At 45.0% G+C, this 20,255-nt stretch overlaps 2 protein-coding genes and 1 long non-coding RNA gene across 4 annotated transcripts in view; 2 read left to right on the forward strand and 1 right to left on the reverse strand.

Moving 5' to 3' along the window:
- The window catches only part of TRPT1 (tRNA phosphotransferase 1), a 130,278-nt gene that overhangs the window by 52,653 nt on the left and 57,370 nt on the right, over positions 1-20,255 (forward strand). The gene's annotated exons all lie outside the window — the stretch shown is intronic.
- Positions 214-5,535, reverse strand: LOC309358771. The gene is made up of 4 exons (XR_014163580.1): positions 5,256-5,535; positions 3,275-3,512; positions 1,979-2,228; positions 214-1,692 (listed from the first exon to the last, which is right to left on the reverse strand). It is a non-coding gene; the product is annotated as an uncharacterized lncRNA (long non-coding RNA).
- The window catches only part of MACROD1 (mono-ADP ribosylhydrolase 1), a 320,217-nt gene continuing 305,517 nt past the window's right edge, over positions 5,556-20,255 (forward strand). Inside the window, exons 1-3 of one of the 2 annotated variants that reach the window (XM_081891901.1) lie at positions 5,556-5,903; positions 11,151-11,252; positions 12,573-12,692. In XM_081891901.1, the coding sequence (XP_081748027.1) occupies positions 5,642-5,903; positions 11,151-11,252; positions 12,573-12,692 (484 nt within the window). In that variant the 5' untranslated portion in view covers positions 5,556-5,641. The remainder of the gene's footprint in view (positions 5,904-11,150; positions 11,253-12,572; positions 12,693-20,255) is intronic. The other variant, XM_081891902.1, reaches the window with a different exon arrangement.

Here is a 20,255-nt window from a genome sequence, read left to right on the forward strand (position 1 = left end):
CTCCGCCTCCCCATCTTTCTTATTTCCAGATTTTTCCTCGTGGGGCGTCCTTGAACGCTTAGAGAAAAGTGGCGTACCGTGATGCCTCCCCCCCCAATGGTGAACGGAAGTCTCTCTCACTGTGTTTCTATAATTTCTATTATCATATCATACATGCAACGCAGTTATAAACAAAATTAAAAATGTTTGTCTTGAGTAGTATTTTTAATTACAAATTTAGTTTACAATTTTTTATTTGGGCACTTCCGTTAAACAGAGACATCCACAGTTAACAATAAAATAAAGTACATTAAATAAATAAACAATGACTTTAGGCTTCCTATTAATCAGTCCCTTAAATAAGACATGGAGAGGAATGGCAGTGGTCATATAATAAACCTAAGTTGGGTTCATTTACTGCAGGGGTGGGAAGTCTGTTCTGGCCTGTAGGCCAGATCCTTCTCCCACTTAACTTTCCAGGGCCAAATCTGACAGGTAGGTGGGGTTGTGCACCTGGCAAGCACCTAGCATTGCTGGTCAGGACTTCAAAGCACCATGTGAGGCTTGCAAATAGCCCCACATGGTGCTTTGAAGAGCTGCTGATCAACTTGCTCTCTGCAGGAATTGGCTGTATGATTGAGTTTCCGACAAGGAACTGTATCATGCCACCATAGCTGATGTCACATTTTGTCAGATGTGGGGCAGGTGTATGTGGTATAGGAAAAGATTAGGGCCCTTGTCAAAGCAAATTTGGCCAGTGGGCTAGGGGTTCCCCAGCGCTGCTTTAATGTATGGAGTCTCAGTACATGGTGGGCTTTTTATGCTGATTAGATTTCTCAGCGGAAAGGAAAATTAAATGGGAAAAGAATAGTGGATGGTAGTTCAATGACAGCATTGCATGGATGCTGTGAAAAACTTGCATGCATCAGCGGCACTGAAGTATACAAAAAACACCCACATAGAGGTATGGATCTGGCAAGTAGCTGGATGTGCGACTGCCTGGGAGTGACATGGACACAATTTGGGATTCCATGATGGAAGAAAAGTGGGACAGAAATATAAGAAAACAAATAAATCCCAAGGTTCTTTGGAAGCAGGTTGTGTGTGAAACTGGTAACCTATGCTAGTTATCTATGATTAAACTAAAGACAGGAAGACATGATAAAGAAGTGAGTGCAGGGGGAAAGTGAGCACAGGTGAGATAAAGACAATGTAAGGCTTAACATTCAGTGGGGATAGAGGGGTCTGGGAGAGAACTAACAGAAAATTGTGGAGATTTTAAATACACAAAGGCTTAAGTAGGATAAAATTTGAGTCTGTTTTTAAGGATATGGAGTTACAGAGGAGAAAGTCCTGAACTAAAGTAACCAGAAGATTTTAATTACATTCAGTGATGGCTAGTGCCCATTTGGACTGCATTGGTAAAAGGCAGGGAGCCCAGCAGTAGGCAGAGCCAGAGCTAGAGCCAATGACTGCTGAAGCCAACTAATTCTGGTTTGTTCCCACCCTCCTCCCTGTTGTATTCTACAAGGCATGGGTCTGAGCAGTTTTGCCCTTGCTCCACAACTTCCCCATGGTCAACCCACTCTTTAGCACTAAATCAGAACAAGCAGCAATCCGCAGAAAACCCGAATGCTGTTTGTTCCGATTCAGTGCTAAAGAACAGGTTTCCCCAGGTAAAAGTGGCGAGGGAAATGGGGGTATGGATAAGACCTAAGGCAGGGGTCTGCAACCCGCGGCTCCAGAGCCGCATGTGGCTCTTTTACACCTTTGCCGCGGCTCCGGGGTGGATACTAGCGAGGGGAGGAGGCGCATTGTGCGCCCCGACACTCCCCACTGTGGCAGGCGCTGTACTGGGTGTGACGTCGCATGGGGTTGGTGCGTGTGTTAGTCACGCACCGTTCCGACGTCACCTTCCCGGTTTTGTGGCTCCCAGTTTTTTTTCTTCGGAAACGGGTCCAAGTGGCTCTTTTTGTCTTAAAGGTTGCAGACCCCTGACCTAAGGAAAAGAGAGCTGGCAAGCAGTGTCACCCCCTGGCCTGGTTTTCAGTAGGAAGAAAGCCAGGTGAGGGTTGTCTGAGGTTGGTATCGCAGTGTCCCATTTGCCCTAATCGACCAGCTGCCACTGATAATATTAAAATCTCTTGATTTTACAATAGCACAGTATGCCTGACTTCAGAATCCTGGGATACAATATAAATTAAAAACCGAGTCTGTTTTGTCCACATTGTAGCTGCTGGTGCTCTGGGCTGCAGAGGGAAAGCAAAAAGATTAGTTTCTCGGCTATAATTAGAAGCTTGGCTTCTGACTTCGCCTGGTGGTGCCTTGGCAACCCACCTAAAATTAGCCTAGCAGCCACTGATGCCAAGTGGCAAAGAAAGGAAAAAAATGGCCTATCAAGGGAAAGTAAGATTGTGCCTCTTTCTCCCCTTCTAAAGTTATTCTGGGACTGAACCTTTGAGGCTGGACAGTGCACCTGTTCAGGGATGCGGACTTATAAAAAATATTGGGGGGGCCCGGGAAAGCTCATGAATAATAAATAAGCTCATGAATAATAAATAAGCTCATGAATATGCAAATAAAGTGGCGGCGCCTCCTCGTGAGCGAATAGGGGAGAGCGTGCTGCGCCTATTAATCAGCTCCAAAGGAAATTGGGTGGAGCTTTTGCTCGGGAGGGAGGGCAGGAGGCATGCAGCCCGCCCCTCCCTGTGCATTTTGGGCTGAGGGAGGGGCGGCGATGGCGCTCTGCTGGAGGGGCGCCGGAGATTATTGGGGGGGCAGAGCCCCCCCAAACGAATTTTTGAGGGGGCTCGGGCCCCCTCAAGCCCCATGGAGTCGGCGCCTATGCACCTGTTTAACCATTATGTGGTATTCCTTTTCACAGCCTTGACACAACAACTGTTTACTGATATAATGACCCGCTGACAACTCATTGAACTGCACTCTCATTTCCATTTCCCCCTGCTTTTGGTCTTATATTGCCAAAGGTGACATCCACACCATAAGTTTAAAGCACATGGCTTCCTCCAAATAACCATGGGAACTACAATTTACTCCCTCAGAGAGTTGTGGTTCCCACAACTTAACAAATGACAGTTCCCAGGATTATTTGGGGGAATCTCTGTGCTTTAAGCATATGGTGTGTACGTGACTTAAAGCTCTTCATTTATTTTTAAGCTGGACTTCATCCAGACAGCTCTTAAATACAGGCATCCCCCACTTACGCATGATTGACCTGCATGCAAACATGAATACTTGAGGTGCCGGGAAATAAATAAATAAATTCAATTCAAACCTGGAAATGGAGAGAGAGAGCCAGAAAGTCCTCGTGGCTTATGAGGAGACCATCCATGGAGCCTGAAGAGAACGCCAGTGAGCCAAAAGTCCAGAAACAAAGCTTTGAAAACCAACTTATGGGCTCCAAAACAGTGCATGGGAGCTCTCACTGCTGCTGCACTACCCTGTTGAACAGCTGTTGGGGAAGCTGGATTGCAGTGTTTCCTGACCTTTCTGGTGATTTGGAGGCAAAGGTACTGTATAAAATAAAAAGAGCATGGAGAGCAGGTAAAAATAGGCATTTAGAAGCTTTTTAGAGACTGCTCCCTACTTACACACATTTTGCTAATGCGTGCAGGGGCCTGGAACATAACCCCCACTTACTGTACAGGGCTTATATAGATAGAGGTGTGAGTGGGAGACAAGGGATTCAAGCACATACTGGAAATTTAGGTTTGCACAATTAATGTGGGTCAAAGTGCTTTGTTTCCATAGCACAACAAATATACTTTAAAAAAATGCTGTTTTGTGGTTAGGAAAGTGATGGGGAAGCACACTGAGAAGTGTTCAGAGATTTCCAAACTTTTCATGTTGGTGACACACTTTTAGACATGCATCATTTTGCAACACAGTAATTCAGTTTTACTAGCAAACCGGAGATTTAATGAACCCATTTCCAGCCCTGGGAGGAGAGTGGGGAGCGTTCGCGCGACACACCTCCATACTGCAGCTGACACACTAAGTGTCGAGACACAGTTTGGAAAGCTCTGTGTTAGATAAACAATTGGCCAATGGGAAGATGTATAAGCACCGCAAAAGGACAAGGGCTGATTGTCATATACTGCCCTGCCAACAAATCAGAATTAATGCTCAATAAAGACCAGACGTGGTCTAAGCTCTGCATAAGCTTTTTGCAAGCAGATAATGATGAAGACTCAATAAACAGGTTGTCTGGAGGAGGAGAATATATGATGCATATTCAGATACAGAGGTACTGGTAGGGCAGGATTTTCAGGCAGGTGTCCATGGCCCTAACCCATTAGAATGATGGAGGGCCCTCAAACTTATCAGGGCCAACGATGGGCATACCCAGGATTTTTGTTAGGGGGGCACCTTTTGCTAGGAGGGGGCAGGTTTTGGTGGGGGGGCAATCAAGTGTATTGATTTTGATTTATTTAGCGGGGCAGCTGCCAAAAGGTCCACTTAGTCCAGCATCCTGTTCTTACAACAACCAAGCACTGAAGTAATATGTCATATATACACGTTACCATCAAAAGCAATTGGTTGCCAGTTTGTTTCCAGGCCCAATTCAAGGCACTCACATCAGCGTTTAAAGCTCAAAATAACTTAGGACCGAAATATCTGAAAGAACGCCTCCTCCCCTTTAGAACATCTCAGGCGTTAAGATCAACAGAGGGGGTGCTCTTTGTTGTTCTAGTCCTCAGAAACTCGGGGTCACGGTGTCAGCCTGGGAGAGAGCATTCTCTGGGGCAGCTCCTAAGTTGTGGGATTTCCTCCCCAAAGAGGTGAATCTAGCACCTTAACTATGTCATTTTCATTATATGCTGAAGAAAAGTTTTAAATGTTGGATGTTTTGCTGTGTTTTTTATATTCTGTTGGAAGCCGTCCCAAGCAGCTGAGGGAACCCAGTCAGATGGGCGGGGTACAAGTAATAAATAATAATAGGAATAGTAATAATAATAAAAATAATCAGCCTGTCTACAGTATATTATATATACAACATTTTAGGACCCACCCTAATTTTGCAACTGTATTTTTAAAAATCGGTTTTTAGTATTATACATTTAAAACAGTTTTAACCTGCCCTGGGACCTGATGATGAAGAATGGGTAAAAATTGTAACAAGAAGAAGAGGAAGAATTCCCTAGAATCGTTACAGTCCAGAGTCTAAAATGTGCACCACTGTTGAGATAATATATTCCCAGCAAAATAAACACATTTCTAAAGATATCAACAATCGCTTGCTCTTCTTTCCTCACCAGTGAAACTATTATGAGCTGATATTCTTGTTTTTGATTTTGTTTTTCACTGTGAAGGCTCGTGCCGCTGCGTTGCAGTTGCAGAAACGCACCAGGGAAGGAGCCTTTGTGGAACTACATTGCCCAGAAGCCCTTGCGCCCGAGGAGGGCGGGGCCAGAGGGAAGAGGCTTGAAAGTCAAAGGCCTGCCTCCATGTGTGCTGCTGGGGTAGCAGTAGCAACAACAGCAGCAGCTGCAGCTGCAGCTAGCAATCTGATTCCACTCTGCCACCTAAATACCAGGTGTTATAAATAAGGGAGAAGAATTTCTCTCGCCCGCTGAGTGACCAACCAGGGCAGCAGGCTGAGAGCCCAGTGAAGCCCCCTTCCAGCCCTTTTCTTGAAGCCATGCCAGGCTTCTTCATGTTCCTGGGAAACAAGAGCTTTCTTGGAGCTTTTGGGAGGTTGTGGAGGGTCTGGGGCAGCTGCCCTATAGTGCTGCACAGTAGTAGAAGGAAGGGCGCGTGGAGTGGAGGCAGGGCCCCTGTCTGCAGGGTGCCAGAGCACTGGGTGTTTGCAAGGGGCATCCGGAGCTGGTTGGCTGCTCCCCCATTGGCCATGGCAGCCAAAGTGGATTTGACCACCTCCACTGACTGGAAGGAGGCTAAATGTAAGTGATGTGGAGGCGAAAGTGTGTTGTGTATGTGTGTGTGTTTCTGTGGTGTCCTGGTTCTCTGGAGCAAATTTGTGGCCTCCCACAGTGTTGGGCCCCTTGTTGCCTGCTGGCAGTCCCTGGCACAGTTTTCGTCTCCTGGGCTACTTTATCATATACTCCCCTTGGGCACATGATCCTCATGTTCGCTGTGATTGTCGAAATCCACAATGCCCCTTATTTGTAATGCCACTGCGGCTCTGGCTCTGAGTTTTTCACTACTGTGATAGGACAAAGGGGTGGCATTTTGATGACAGTCGGCTTGTAGTTACTGAACCAAGAACTCTTCTTGTGTCTGTGTGCACTGTGAACCATGGGTATGTATCTCACCGGTTGAGCTTGCTCTGTTTGGGATTGGGGAACGGCTTTTTGCAGTGCATCATGGGAAATCTAAATGGTCTCCTAGGAGACTGGCTATGGTAGCCGCCATATGTTTCCCAGAGGCCTAGAGGAGGGGGGGAACCCCTCCCCCCACTTTTGATAAGCTATGGTTCTTGTACCAAACAGGTGCTGGGATGCAGCTGGTAGACTGTATGCTGGTGGTTATGTTTTGGAATGGTCTCCTAAATAAGGTTGCCAACTTAAAAAAGAAAGCGAGAAAACTTTGGCTGTGCTCCTGGGCCTACAATAACAGCTTGTTTTTTTTTTTTTTTTTATAAAAATTTTTATTAAGATTTTTTACAGATACATATTTAACAAACAAAATAGGTTTCATAACATCTTTTCATTCTATTGCGGACTCCCTCACGTCTCCCGCTTCCACTCTCATCATTAAAAACGAATTTTCCAAGCAAATTATCATCTTGTTTATACTCTTAAGTGCAATATTTAGGTTAAACTCAAATAAAAAATTATAATTTAATGGTAGACAGTTATTTCTGCTCTGGCTTCCTTGTTAGGATTCAACCAAATTACAGTACTTTTGTAAATAAATCTTAAATTTCTTCCAGTCTTCTTCAACCCTCTCCTCTCCCCTCAATAACAGCTTGACTGCTAAGAATTGATGGATGCTTATCCATGCCTGGATAAGTGGTAGGGCAAGCTTTGCTGTTAAATTTGTACATGTCACTCTGCTTTTTAAAAGCACAGGAGCAGAGCTAACAGTGAAAGGTGGCAACCATACCAATGACCAGGACTGCCTTCCAAGCCTTCATGTTTCTGTTAGTCAAAAAGGACGTGTTAATCTATATGTGCCCCAAATGCACCTTTAGAGCAGTGAATTGTTTTGTTTTTGTTTCCAAACTCCCGAAACACTTTTTTGGAAGCGGGAGCCTGAGAATACTTTCTATACAAATTATCTGTGGAGGCACCTGCATATCAAGCTGTGGAAATTGTGTGCCTTGTAGTGCAGTGGGCTGGAGTCTGTTATGGGCCACCTCACTTGGAAGAAGTGAATGTAAAACGGCTGGGAAGGAGGGATGAAAGAAACTGGTGGTTTAGAGGAGGGGGGTGGGGTGGGATAAGGTACAAGTTGAGTGTGAAAGGAAAATGGGAGAAGACATTACAGGAGATGGGTAAAAATGCTTAGTCACATGAGAGTACAGTATAAAGGCAAAAATATGTTTTAAAAGGCCTTCTCCACTTAGAGCCTCTGGATCAGCAAATTCTGCCTTAACATTGGGAAGGCTGAGTTGCAATGCCACTTGAGGAAAGCCGAGTTAAATAACTACTTGCCACAAGGAAAGCGCAGTGGCAAATAATTTTATCAATTTCCAAAGATGGGTTACATACTGGCAGAATGTAATGTAAGTAATTGTCAACTGATTATGCCAAACGTTTCCTCCACCTCCCATTTTGTGACTGGGGCTGCATACAAGCTATGCTTTTAAATCACATTCAAAGAACATTTCTCCCCTCCAAAGAATTCTGGGCACTGCAATATGTTAGAGACTGCTGGGATTGGAATTGTAACTCTGTGAGGGGTGAACTTCAATGTCTGGAATCCTTTGAGGGGGAAATGTGCTTCGAATGTGCTTTTGTGACTGGGTGCGCCTCAGTAATTTTCAAGCGGTCTCAAGTGGGGCCAGGGAGTTGAAAGTAGCCGCTGATGTAGAGGTTTTGGGAATATGTTCCAAGGGCTTCTCAACCCTTCATTTGCATAGGCACAATTTAGGCATATTTGGCTTGGCTGTTGCCCTAGCATAAGTGGAAAACATGCTTTGGAACAGGGATGTGAGGAATTTATGGCTCTTCAGAGGTTGTTGGAACTCTAGCTCCCATCCAGCGCTAGCCAGGATAGCCATTGGTCGGGGATAATGGGCTTTGTAGTCCAACTATATCTGGAGGCCCCATCCCTTCTCTAGAAGCGTGCCTAGTGCTACACTTTCATCTTGGGCAGGCTTTATGCCATGAATGTTGTATTGAGGAACACAGCACCCAATATGCTCATGACGAACTGTATGTTTCCCAACAATATGGTTTGAAAGCCACTACATATATTGCTTGGATTTGCAAATCTCTGCAGAGGGGTGTTGAAGTTCCTAAGGGGTTGAGCATAAGAAATCTTCCAGGAGGCTGATGAAGCTGTAATAGAGTTGCCAAACTCTTTTTTTAAAAAAAACCCCTGCCACCTCATCTTAATTAAAAGAAAAAAGAAACATTAATAAATGTCAAGGACAAAGTGTGCCTGAGTGGAGAGGGCCTCTTTGGTGTGAAGGGAGTCGGCTTCTGTTTGCTGAAAAGGGACAGTACTTTTAAGCACCTGTCAGAGGCAGTGTGTTTCTGAAGGCCAGTTGCTGTTACAGCCCCCCCGTTTCCCCCTCTTTTTAAAAATTCATTTTATTATAATATACATAAAGCAGAGCTATAATGCATATAACAAAAGGCAAAAATTAAAAGATGAAAAACACTATAAAGTACCACATAGAATGAGTTCATGAGTTAAAATAACAAAGTCCAAGTAAAGACTATTAACGTTCTCAGATCAAGTATAGTTCCAGATTTGCCAGTCTTGTGATGAGAGTCTAGAAAATGATGGTTCCAATGTATATGCCACAGAGAGATGCAAAATCTTACAAAATGGGGGTTCTAGGCCTTGTCAAAATCTAAAATTATTTGTGACCCCCCCCCCCATTATAGCTATATTCCAGAGTGAGCAATACTAAGCGTTCAGTGTAAGATTTTGGGCTGTTTTCCACTGAACTGCAGTTGCTGTTTATGCTGCCAATATAATATATAAGACCAATTATTCTGACAATATATTTACAGTGGTATCAAAAATATTCAGGAATATTTATTTTGGACAACACACAATGTTGTAATGTTTATCATTTCTGCCAAAATTAAATTCCAAAAATCTTGCCCACCATAAATGAGGATACTGTATGTACCAACTTTATTGCTACCCTGAGGTAATATAAAAGAAAACATTTTTGACATTTGCAAAGGATCTTTCCTGTTTTAATATTTCTTCTTTCTTAGAAGAGTTTCAGTTGTAAAAATGAAGTGATAAAAGAGAAATAAAGAGAAAAAAGTGCAAAAAATACAGTAAAAATAAAATTGTAATGTGATACAATCTTATGGAAATTAGGAAATCAAAATGAAAGCCTTGACAATGCATTTTCTGCTCTGCCATGGTTTTTCTTTTATTTTCTTCCTCACCTCCTTTTTCTGTTAGCAGGATGTGATTCTAGCAGGGCTGAGACAATTTGAATTGGTTGGCAACCATATTTCAGAGGCCTTGCTGGTTTCCATATGGGTTTTTACGTGACACAGCAATATGAAATTGTTGGCCCTGTAAAACTCCCCGAGTTCCATGTGAATAATAGAAAAGGGACTGGCTGTTTGATCACTCTGAAATTGTAACTCTGTGAGGGGAATAGGGGCCTCCTAATAACTCTCAGTACCCTTAACAAACAAGAGCTCCCAGAATTATCTAGGGGAAGCCAAGATTCTTTAAAATTGTATAGTGTTTTCAACATATGGTGTGAATATAAGACCCATTCAACTCACATCAAAATGGCTGCTGACAAAATGGCAATATGTCGACAAGTGGTGGTGAGAGGTGGCATTCATTTGAGGGGAGGAGAACTGGAGTGGCTGCCATTTTGTTTTTCCTCAGAAAGCGCTCTCCTGAGGTTCTTTTTGAATTTTTGGGAAATTCAAAATGGCCACCTCCATATAAGATAGAAGGCTTCTTCATTACTTGCTGCGGGTTGCTATAGTAGTGGAGTGCAGTTCAGTATTTTAAGGGGGGAAAGGATCTTAGCAGTAATCAATTTCATTTGGTGAGGCCAACGTTTATACCTCTCCAAAGAAAGTTGGACTGCAGTGGAGGAGGGGATTTAATGACTTTTTCACATTTTTTCACAAGTAATATTTTAGAAATGTTTGGATTTCTCCTCAAATTATTTGGGTCAATTTTTCCAAGGGATTTTTGTGTGTGTGTGTGTGTGGAATAAGGGTCTGTGACAGCATTGGGGAACCTGTGGTGGTGGATTTCATCTCCTGTTGGGTCCAGCCACCATGACCAACAGTAAGAGATGATGGGAGTTGTAGTCCAACCATGTATGGTGGGCCACAGGTTCCCTCTCCCTGCTCTACATGTGACACAGTAGAGTGATGCCTTGGCTTGGGCATATGCAAACTCAGCCCTCCAGATGTTTTGGGACTACAACTCCCACCATCCCTAGCTAACAGGACCAGTGGTCAGGGATGATGGGAATTATAGTCTCAAAACATCTGGAGGGCCGAGTTTGCCTATGCCTGCCTTGGCTGCATACACACAATGCATTTAAAGCACATTTCCTCACTCACAAAGAATGGTAGAAACTGTAGTTTGCCCCTCACAGAGCTACAGTTCCAGCACCCTCAACAAGCTACACTTCCCATGATTCCTTGGTGCAAAAATGTGCTTTAAATGTATGGTGTGTGTGCAGTTACGTTTATTCTTTTTACTTGACTTAGGACTCAGTTATACACCTGCAAATAAAACGTTTTAATATACAATGTGACCCTAGAACGGTTTTTATATGTGTGTAGTTTCCACCATAAAGCAGACTTTCTGAAAGGGTTTTGCCATCATTCTGGAGAATGAAGATTTCCATTGAGCATCCACGAGGCAAAAATATAATGGTTGCATCACTGCTCTGAAAGTCCTTCTCCCAGAATTTTTGCGAGTCCTTTCCCCTCAGACTTTGTGCCAATATTTGTCTTTATCCTACTAACCCGTCTTTATTTCTCCTGCTCCTTTTATTTGCTGTTCAGCATTTCTGAAAGGCTTGAATAACAAGCAGAGGCGAGAGCATTATTTCACCAGGGATTTCATCAAACTGAAGCAAATACCAAGCTGGAAAGAAATGGCCAAAAGTGAGATTTTATTTTGTTTTAAAGCTCTTTCTTCTTAAGTATAATTGCATGGGCATGTTGTTTCTCCCCGCCCCCCGCAACCTCCCATGGAGAAGCTCAAGGCAAGGATAATGTGGACTTTGGTTGAGGAAATGGGGTGTTGTAGAGCTGTTAACATAGAAAGCTGACAGACACAGGTTCAGCTCTGAGGGCCTCCTGACAGTTCCCTCACTGCAAGAAGTGAAGTTACAGGGAACCAGGCAGAGGACCTTCTCGGTAGTGACACCGTCCCTGTGGAACACCCTCCCATCAGATGTCAAGGAGATAACCTTTAGAAGACATCTGGAGGCAGCCCTGTATCTGGAAGTTTTTAATGTTTGATGTGATATTATGTTTTTATATGTGTTGGAACCTGCCCAGAGTGGCTGTGGCAATCCAGCCAGATGGGTAGGGGGTTGTTTATTATACCATGTCAGGCTGCTGGCTCATTTAGCTCATTTAATCCTTGGCAGGGGTGGGGAACTGGGTCTGACTTGCAGGCCAGATCCTTTTCTTCCCCCGAAACAGGTCAGGTTTGGCAGGTGAGTGGGGTTGCCTACCTGTCCATCACCTGACATCACAATGACTCATTTTCGCATGGCACTGCGCACAGAAGCCCTGATGATTAGCTAATTGCCAGTGCTTGCAATGGGCTTTTTTTTTGCAGGGGTGGGGGATCATCATCAGCTAACTGGTGGTGTCTGCAAACCCACTTTGGCCCAGCCCATACCTTTTTGCTTTCCACACACTCAGTGGCGTAGCGTGGGTTGTCAGCACCCGGGCAAGGCAAGTAATTTGTGCCCCCTAACCCGTGGATTTGCGCCCCCTAACCCTAACCCCCAGATGTTGCGCCCGGTGCGGCCGCCCCCCCCTGCACCCCCCACGCTATGCCAATGCACACACTTGGCATCAGGTGTTGGACAAGTGGATGTTGTGGAGAGGCCTGCAGGCCAGTGGTCTTCCCTGACTGGCAGCAGCTTTCTAAGACTTCAAACAGTGCATATTCTTTGCAGTACACAAGGTCCCAGGTTCAGTACCCAGCTTCTCCACGCAGGATTGGAGAGCCTTGAGAGGTAGCCATTGCAGCCCCTTTTAGATGTTGCTGGACTACAGCTCCCATAATCCCTGACTACTGGTCATTCTGGCTGGGGCTGATGGGAGCTTGGGGTGCTAACACCCGAGGGGACAATGTTCCCTACTCCTGTTGTAGGCCATGCTGAGTTAGATGGACTAATAGTCCAGTTTGACATAAAGGCAGCCTTTAAAATGTGCAGTCTCTCCCCCTTGTCTTCTTGATGCCAGGCGCCCGGGTTAAGCAGCCTGAAGAGTCTTTGTTCCCCAAGGATAACCATCTGAATGAGAAGATATCTCTCTTCCGTGGTGACATCACCAAGCTGGAGGTAGATGCAATTGTCAACGCTGGTGAGTGAGTTCGGCTCTTTTGTTGACTGTGTTTGAGATTGGTTTTGGCTTATTGGTAGCCTTTTATAACTCACATGCCAGGCACTGTCTGTTGGTCTTCTGGGGTAGCCTTGCTGCTCCAATTTGTGAAAACTGAAAATGGCAGAGAGATCACACAAGCCTTGCCGGTTTTGCAGTGCTTCTCATTCCTGCTTGATGGTGGAATGTAAGAAATGAATGTGTAGACCAGGACGGCCCTCTAGTTGTTGGTAGACTGCAACTCCCATCAGCTCCAGCCACCGTGGCCAGTGGCAAGGGGAATGCGAGTTGTGTTCCAACAACATCTAAAAGGCCACTCATTCCCGCATTCCTTGTGTACTTCGCTGGCAACAAGGCTTCCAATCGTATCATCCTCTTAACCTCAAAAATGGCCAGTCTTCAATCCTCATAGCTGATTTACAGAACAGCTAATACTTTGGGGATTGCAGAAAGACATTAGAGTTGAAGGTCGTTTGAAAGATGTACTGTTTGTGATGTGTGCGCTCATCTCATTTTTGTCTCTGGTTAAACAGGTTTGGTAGGTTTTTGTGTTCTTTTGAAACTTGTTTGAATGGATAGGAAACAAAAAGAAATACTGTTAGGGGTGTACGTAATGGGAAACAATGCCTTTCACAGCCCTGCTTTAAAATGCTCTAGAAGTTTGTCCTCGGTTTTAAAGTTACCAGCTAAGGTTAACAAACACTAAGTGTGAACTCCCAAGTTTTGTACAGAACCTCTTTTCAAGTATAGGAAACAGTGTTGGATGAGAATAATGTGTGGAAGAATTTAGGAGAAAGCAGCTGCTTCTCTAGGTTGGTACTGGCTTAGTTAAACAGAACATTTTGTGAAGCAAAAGAGGAAGTGGACTTGAATTGGCCCCTACTTATATTAGACTGCAGTATGTGGCTGCACTGGATGAGCTGAATTATATACACAACAGGCAACAAATGAGGAAGGGAAGTAATATTTACAAGGGGTCTGTGTGTAGCTCTTAGATGTTCATTAACATGCATTATGCTCTAGTAAAACTGGTAGTGGTACTTGGCTGTGCATAGTGCCGATTGGTTTTTCAACTAAAAAAATGTGTGGTGTTATAAAAATGAGTCAATGAAATGGGTATTGGGTTTAATAAAAGGTAAAATAGGTGTTTTAAAATTATATAGAATACGTATATATAAAAATATTATGTGTGAGCTATGTATAATAGCCAGTTCACCTGAATAAGGGGTTAAAGAGATTACAAGACACATGACTGAATCAGCATTTGAATTACTGGCAAGTATGGGCTGTTGTTATTTAGGAGGACAGGCTGTTGTTATAGAGGAAGACAGGCCCGTGCCCTGAGGAGCTTACAGTCAAAAATTCAGCACAGGGAATGCAGGAAGGGGAAAAGCAGGAAAAGAAAATTCGGTGGTTTTAATTACACATGCTTAGACTCAGTTATGGGCTCAGTTGCTGTAGCTTGTGGGGAAGGAAGGTATTTTTGAGCCTCTGCAAATGTTAAGCTCAGAAATATTTGAGGTTTGCATGGCCTGGTTGTCATTCCCAGCAACTTACACAAGAGGGCGCCAAAGCTCCATGGTTTGTGGGGCTGCCCCCCAGTATTAATTTGCCTACCTCAATAAATCAAGCTGTTTATTAGTGGAATAAAAGTCTTTGCTAACAAGGGGTTTTGTTGGCGCTTCATAAATCCTGCCTCTGTGCATCATGAAGCCCATATGTGCTTAATTCATATGTAAAGTCGCAAGTGGGACTATAATAAGTGTCCATTAAATTCTAGGAGGCCCGATAATTATCATTAGCTGTGAGTAATTACCTACACGGATCGAGGCCAGGAACCGCTTGCTGCTGTTGTAGCCACTCAGTTCATGCTAGGAAGGTTGGGGGTGGGGGGAGATGAGTGATGCTGCATCTTGGGAAAGGCAGGGTGGTCTGTGTCGTGCAGGCAAGAGAATCAGGTGGAGTCTTAATTTCTTGTTAACCTTGGTTCCCTGAAAGGAATCAAGTGCATCCAAGGCAGCTCTTGGCGGATGTGATTTGTAGTGGTTTAATGTCTTCAACAGACAGCAAGGCTGTGGGTGGATGGTGGGACTCTGTGAGAAGAGGTCCAAGTGGGGAGTGGAGGGACCCTCCAGGTGCTGGTGGGAGATGTAGTTCAATGCCTCTGACCATTGGCCATGCTGGCTGGGGCTGACGGGTGCTGGAGTTCCCACAACATCTGGGAGGGCTGCAGGTTTTTCATCCCAGGTTCAGGTGCAGCACTCCATCCAGGGCAGGTGCGAGAATTCAAGGCCCTCTCAGCACACATCCACATGTCCTCATATGGTCACACCATGTTTTGTTCCTGCCATTGCCACAGCAGCAGCCCATTACTTCCTGCTCTCCTTGCTGTGCCCCTGAATGGTGTTGCAGCAGCAGATGGGGAGCCCCGCTGCTTTTCAATGAAAGCCAAGCTAAGCTCCCAATCCCTTGTGGCTGCCTGCTTTCTTAATTGTACCCAATGTGCAATGCTCTGGTCTATAGATTAAAGCTTCTGTCCAGACCATGGATCCATGAAGAGATTTTACAGATCTGTGAAGGGCATTGCATTTTGGGTAAATTAAAATGGCAGGTGGCCACCGCAGATGGGAGCCAAGGTTGGTTCCTGGCAAAAGTGGCAATGCTGTCCGGTGACCATTGCAGAGTGTTAGGTGGCTGTGTGGCCAGTGAGGGGCCCTTTTGACCTACTGGAGCCCTCAGCCTGTGCCCAATCTTACTGTCTGCTGGCACTGGACCTGGCTTGGTCCCAAAGTGCCTGCTGGGGCTAGATTTGACGGCTGGTTTTGTGCTGGGCTTGGTGGGACTGTGCGTGAAATAATTTTTTATAAACAGTTCACCTTTGTCTCTAAAGCTGGCGATGCTGGTCTGCTTGGCGATGATTGCTTTTGCATTAGTCTTTTTTTTTAAATTGTTCTTTGTTGGCATAGGCATTGGTGCCTGTTTAACACATGGTCCGTATGTGAGTTAATTGCGATCAGATCCATGCAGGCAGGTTTAATTGTCTTTATATGACAGGGATAAATCAGGCATGCAGATTGTACATCCAAGTCATGAAATGAGCAATAAATGCAATTTTAAAAAATGTGCTCAAAAGGAGAGGGGTGCCAAAGAGACTTCTTAGCCTGGGTCACCATTTGGTCTTGGACTGGCTCTCTGGCACCTGCAGTGTCAAACAGATACCCTGAAGCAGAAGGTGGCGAGAAGGCAGCTTGATTATTTATTTAGCAAAGAGCCTCGTAAGTCCCCATTGTTGCATGGGAATGATAAGCTATAGAAGACCAGGCTAGGGACATTTTTGCTGATAGGCTAGTTTTCTGCATACAGGGGTTTGTATTTTATATGTGGGAATGTCATTTACGCAGCCATTTGGCTGTTAAATTGGATCATAGTGTTCACTTTCGGCCTGTTTTTATAGTGTTAATCTTGTGGTGGAGTAGGTAGAATCCATCTTTTTAATACTTATTTATGGATGAGTATTCTTGAGTAGTTTGTTCTGGCTGTTGTTTTAAATAGTTGGTTTTTAATGTTTATTATACTGTGTAAGTTGCTTTGAGGCATCTTTTTGTGAAAAGCAGTAAAGATAAAATAAGGGTGCAAAGTGCTGTACATAACCAAAAGTTCCTTCTGTATAGCTAGCCTGGCACTTTTGCTAGAGGCTGTGAAACTCCTGCTTGTTTTGCTGCCTCCTCTGCTCCTATGCCCCGGGAGTGATCTCCTTTCAGTTGGGAGTGGAGAATCCCAGAACCGGCTAGGAACCGACGAAACTGCTGTGGGGAGTTCTGGTTCTGGGATGGAGATGTCTGAATCCTACAGCTCCTCAGTGTCTCTGGTGGTGCAGAGATATGCTAGGGGTGGGGCCCACTCCTCCAAGGAGGAGACCCAGGTTTCAACTCTGGGCAGGGCTGCACCCTGACATCAGCTTCCCCACAGAGTAAGGCCTCTGAAGAAGGTATTCATGGTTCAGGATTGGCAAATATGTCAGTTTCAGTTTCTCATTTTTTCCAGTCTTAAATTCAGTTTTCCATATTTCCATTTCTGTTTCCAATTTTTTTTTAATGTCCTAGTTCATCAGCAGTTTAGCGCACATTTTCCCTAGCACACACATCTTTCCATGCAGTTTTGATTAATATAATGTGTATTTGTATGTTATTTTCCCTAATATATGCATTTTAACACATATTTTGCCTGAATACAATTTTTTTTATACGCATTGTTTGACTGGAGAGCTGCACTGCAAAATTCAGAGAAATGTGAATTTTGAAGGGTCATTTCATTTCAGTTTTTGCATTGCTTGGGAAAGTGCGTATTAGATATTAAAATGTTCATGTAATTAAATTTCTTCCCCATCCCTAATAGCAATAGACCAACCTTTTGCAGCCTGATGCCTTCAGATGGCTTGGACACCAACTCCCATTACATCCGGCCAGCATGACCAATGGTTAGGGGTGATGGGAGTTGTAGTCCAAAACTTCTGGAGGACACAAGGTTGGGGAAGGCTCTGTCTGTTCTGGGTGCGGTTTCAGTAATTTGTTGCTTTTGTGCAGGAGTGGATATGCGTGTGTATGCGCACATGTAGACATACCACATAACAATACATGAAAAGTCGGCTCTCAAGTTCTGGAACTTCTTGGCTTACGTTAGCCTTCTTCTTTGGAGGGATGGTGTTTTCCACACTTCCCTCATAAGCCACAGACAGGGAGTGGGAATAAAGACTTTCTGTCTTACACTGAGTTAATTTAGCTTAGTATTGCCCACCCCAGTGGTTCCCAATTAGCTAGTACTACGGAGCCCCTGTTTTTCAGAAGCCAAGCCACGGACCCCCTACTTTTGAAAATTTTGATGTCTCTATAGTAGTTTTCATTAAATGAATGGTGCCATGGACCCCCTGGGTGGGTTATGTGGACGCCTTGGGGTCCACAGACCACTAGTTGAGAACCACTGGCCTTGAACACCGATTACGAGCCCCTTGGCAGTGGCTTCCCAGGATTTTAGGCAGGACTCTTTTCTGGTCCTACCTGGAGATGTTGGGGATTGAACCTGGGACTTTCTGCATGTAAATCAGATTCCCTGCCATGGAGCTATAGCTGCTCCCTGTGCATACATAGCCAGCTGCCTTACATGAAATCAGGTCATTGGTCTGTCTAGGTCGGTATTGTCTATACTGATATGGCAGTGGCTCTCCAGGGTTTCAGGCAGCTGGCATTCCCGGCCATGCCTGGAGACGCTACAGGGAGTTGGGCCCTGGGACCTTCTGCATGCAAAACAGATGCTCTGCCACTGAACTGTGGCACTTCCCCAGACTCACCTGGTGGCACATCCAGCTCCTTTGCTTTTATGTGGGTATTCCTGGGACCATGGCGACATTCCTTCTAATATATATATATATAGATTCTGCAGGCAAGCAGCTGGTAGAATGATCAGAGCCTTCCTCTCCCAACTGAGTACTTTACGAGTAGATGAATGGATCGAGCCGCTGTGTATCCTTGGTATTATGAATGGCCGCCTTATAACGACAATAGTTATGGGACTGCAAAGTGTAGGAGACAAAGCTCCAGGCAGATATTACGATGCCGAACTGTCAGTGTAAATCGCTTCACCTGTCACTTTGGCAGTCCAGTTTGCTTGCAAACGCTTTGCTTCTGCTCGGGCAGCGGGAAAGAAGGCCGGAGCTGAGCCAGCACCAGCCTTGGGGAAGCTTGTATGTGTTTTGTTTTGTTAAACCTTCCAAGCTACCTGAGCTGGGGCCAGTAAATGGGAGTGGTTGCATTGCAAGTGTGGAGAACCTCTGGCTAGGAGGGCAAATGTGTCCCTGCAGACCTCTCTGTTTGGCCCTTGAGACACCCTCTACAGGCCACAAACCCCTGAGCTGTTTTGCTTGGCTAGAACATGTCCTTGAACTGTGATAATGTTCATAAGGGTGAGCACTGTGCAGTGGTTAGAAAATTAGAGTAGGACCTGGGAGACCAGGGTTCAAATTCCCACTTGGCCATGAAGTTCACTAGGTGACCTTGCCCTACTTCACAGGGTTGCTGTGGGGATTAAATGGGGAGGAGAAACGTGTGCCACCTTGAACTTCTTGGATAGAAAAGGTGGAATATAAATGCAATAAGTAATGCCTCTTGCTTTGCTGGATGGAGAGGTGTGGCGTGGTGCTGGTGTGCGTAGAAGCCTCTGAGTTTTGCATGGCTGGAATGTAACCTACAAAGGTAAATCACATCTACTGCTCTGTCCACTTTTGCCTCTGGCCCTCCCCACCACTGGTATGTGGCCCCCAGAAGGTTGCTCCTGAGGGAATGGGGCCCTCGGGCTGAAAAATATTCGCCACCACTGTTGCATATTGAGAATTTGGCACACACAGCGATCCTGACAGCTGCCCTCCAACTAGTATCTATATCACCCTGGAGAAAAGTGAAAGTTAAATGTGAGATTCCTAAAGGCAGGGCATTAGGCTAGCCTGTAAGGTATCACAAGACTTGGTGGGTATGCCTTAAGGAGGGAAATCTATTGCTTGCCCTAGGAGGAGGGATGATGGAACCCCAAAAGAACAGGTCTGAGGGATAAGCTTGGCCCGTGTGTGCGCCTCAAGCTCTAAACCAGGGTTGGGAATCTTGAGGGGCCACATTCCCTTCTGGGGAACCACATGCTGGTGGTGGGCTGAGCCAGAGGCAAAAGTGGGCAGAGCAAGAGTTTTTGTTTTTGTTTTGCTTTGTACAGGACACTAGTTTCTGCACACCTTCCATCCTGACAAGCAAAAAGACTTATCAGAGTTCAAGGGTACATTCCAGCTAGGCAAAAAACCCCTCAAAGAGGATGCTCTCCTCTTCTGTAGTTGCTCTCTTGGTGTGGATGCAGCTAAATCCATCACTAGTGCTGGAGTATCATTTTTTCTTCCCAATTAGCGCTCCGGTCATACGTCTTGAAACTTCTTGACCTTTAGCACTCTCCCACCCACAGAACTACCTGAGGACTGCCTCACCTCCCTCTTTCCTTGCTGCATGAACAGGAGGAAGAACTGATATGAAGCTGCCCCCTAGGTGCTAACTTTCCCTTAGGTCTCGTGGTGGGGAACTTTTTTTCAGACTGAGAGCCACAATGCTTTGTGGACAACCTTCCAGGGACTGCTTGTTGAGGTGGGCAGAGAAAGGTATGTGGGACCTTCATAAACACTCACACATCCTTCATCCAGGCAAGCAAGAGGCATTAACACAGTTCAAGGATGCTTTTCATCCAGGCAAAAGCATTCAAAGGACAACACAGAGCAGTGTGTGGCCTGGGGAGAGGCCTGAGGGCCAGATGGTGAGGCCTGCGCTATATAGGGACTATTTTAAAAACACATCTCATGGTTTTCTAAAAGCAGATCTAGTGACAATTGGACGCACGGTGCCTGGTAGTTCCTTCTAGCCTGGCACTTCACTTCTGACGATTCCTGCTTAATAAAGCAGGAATCTACCCATCGGCGTCTGTTATGGGTCTTTTTCTTTTTTTGCTCTGTACTGTTCTTTTTAG

Source organism: Podarcis melisellensis (genome assembly GCF_964234715.1).
Source record: "Podarcis melisellensis genome assembly, chromosome: 16".
Lineage (NCBI taxonomy): Eukaryota > Metazoa > Chordata > Lepidosauria > Squamata > Lacertidae > Podarcis > Podarcis melisellensis.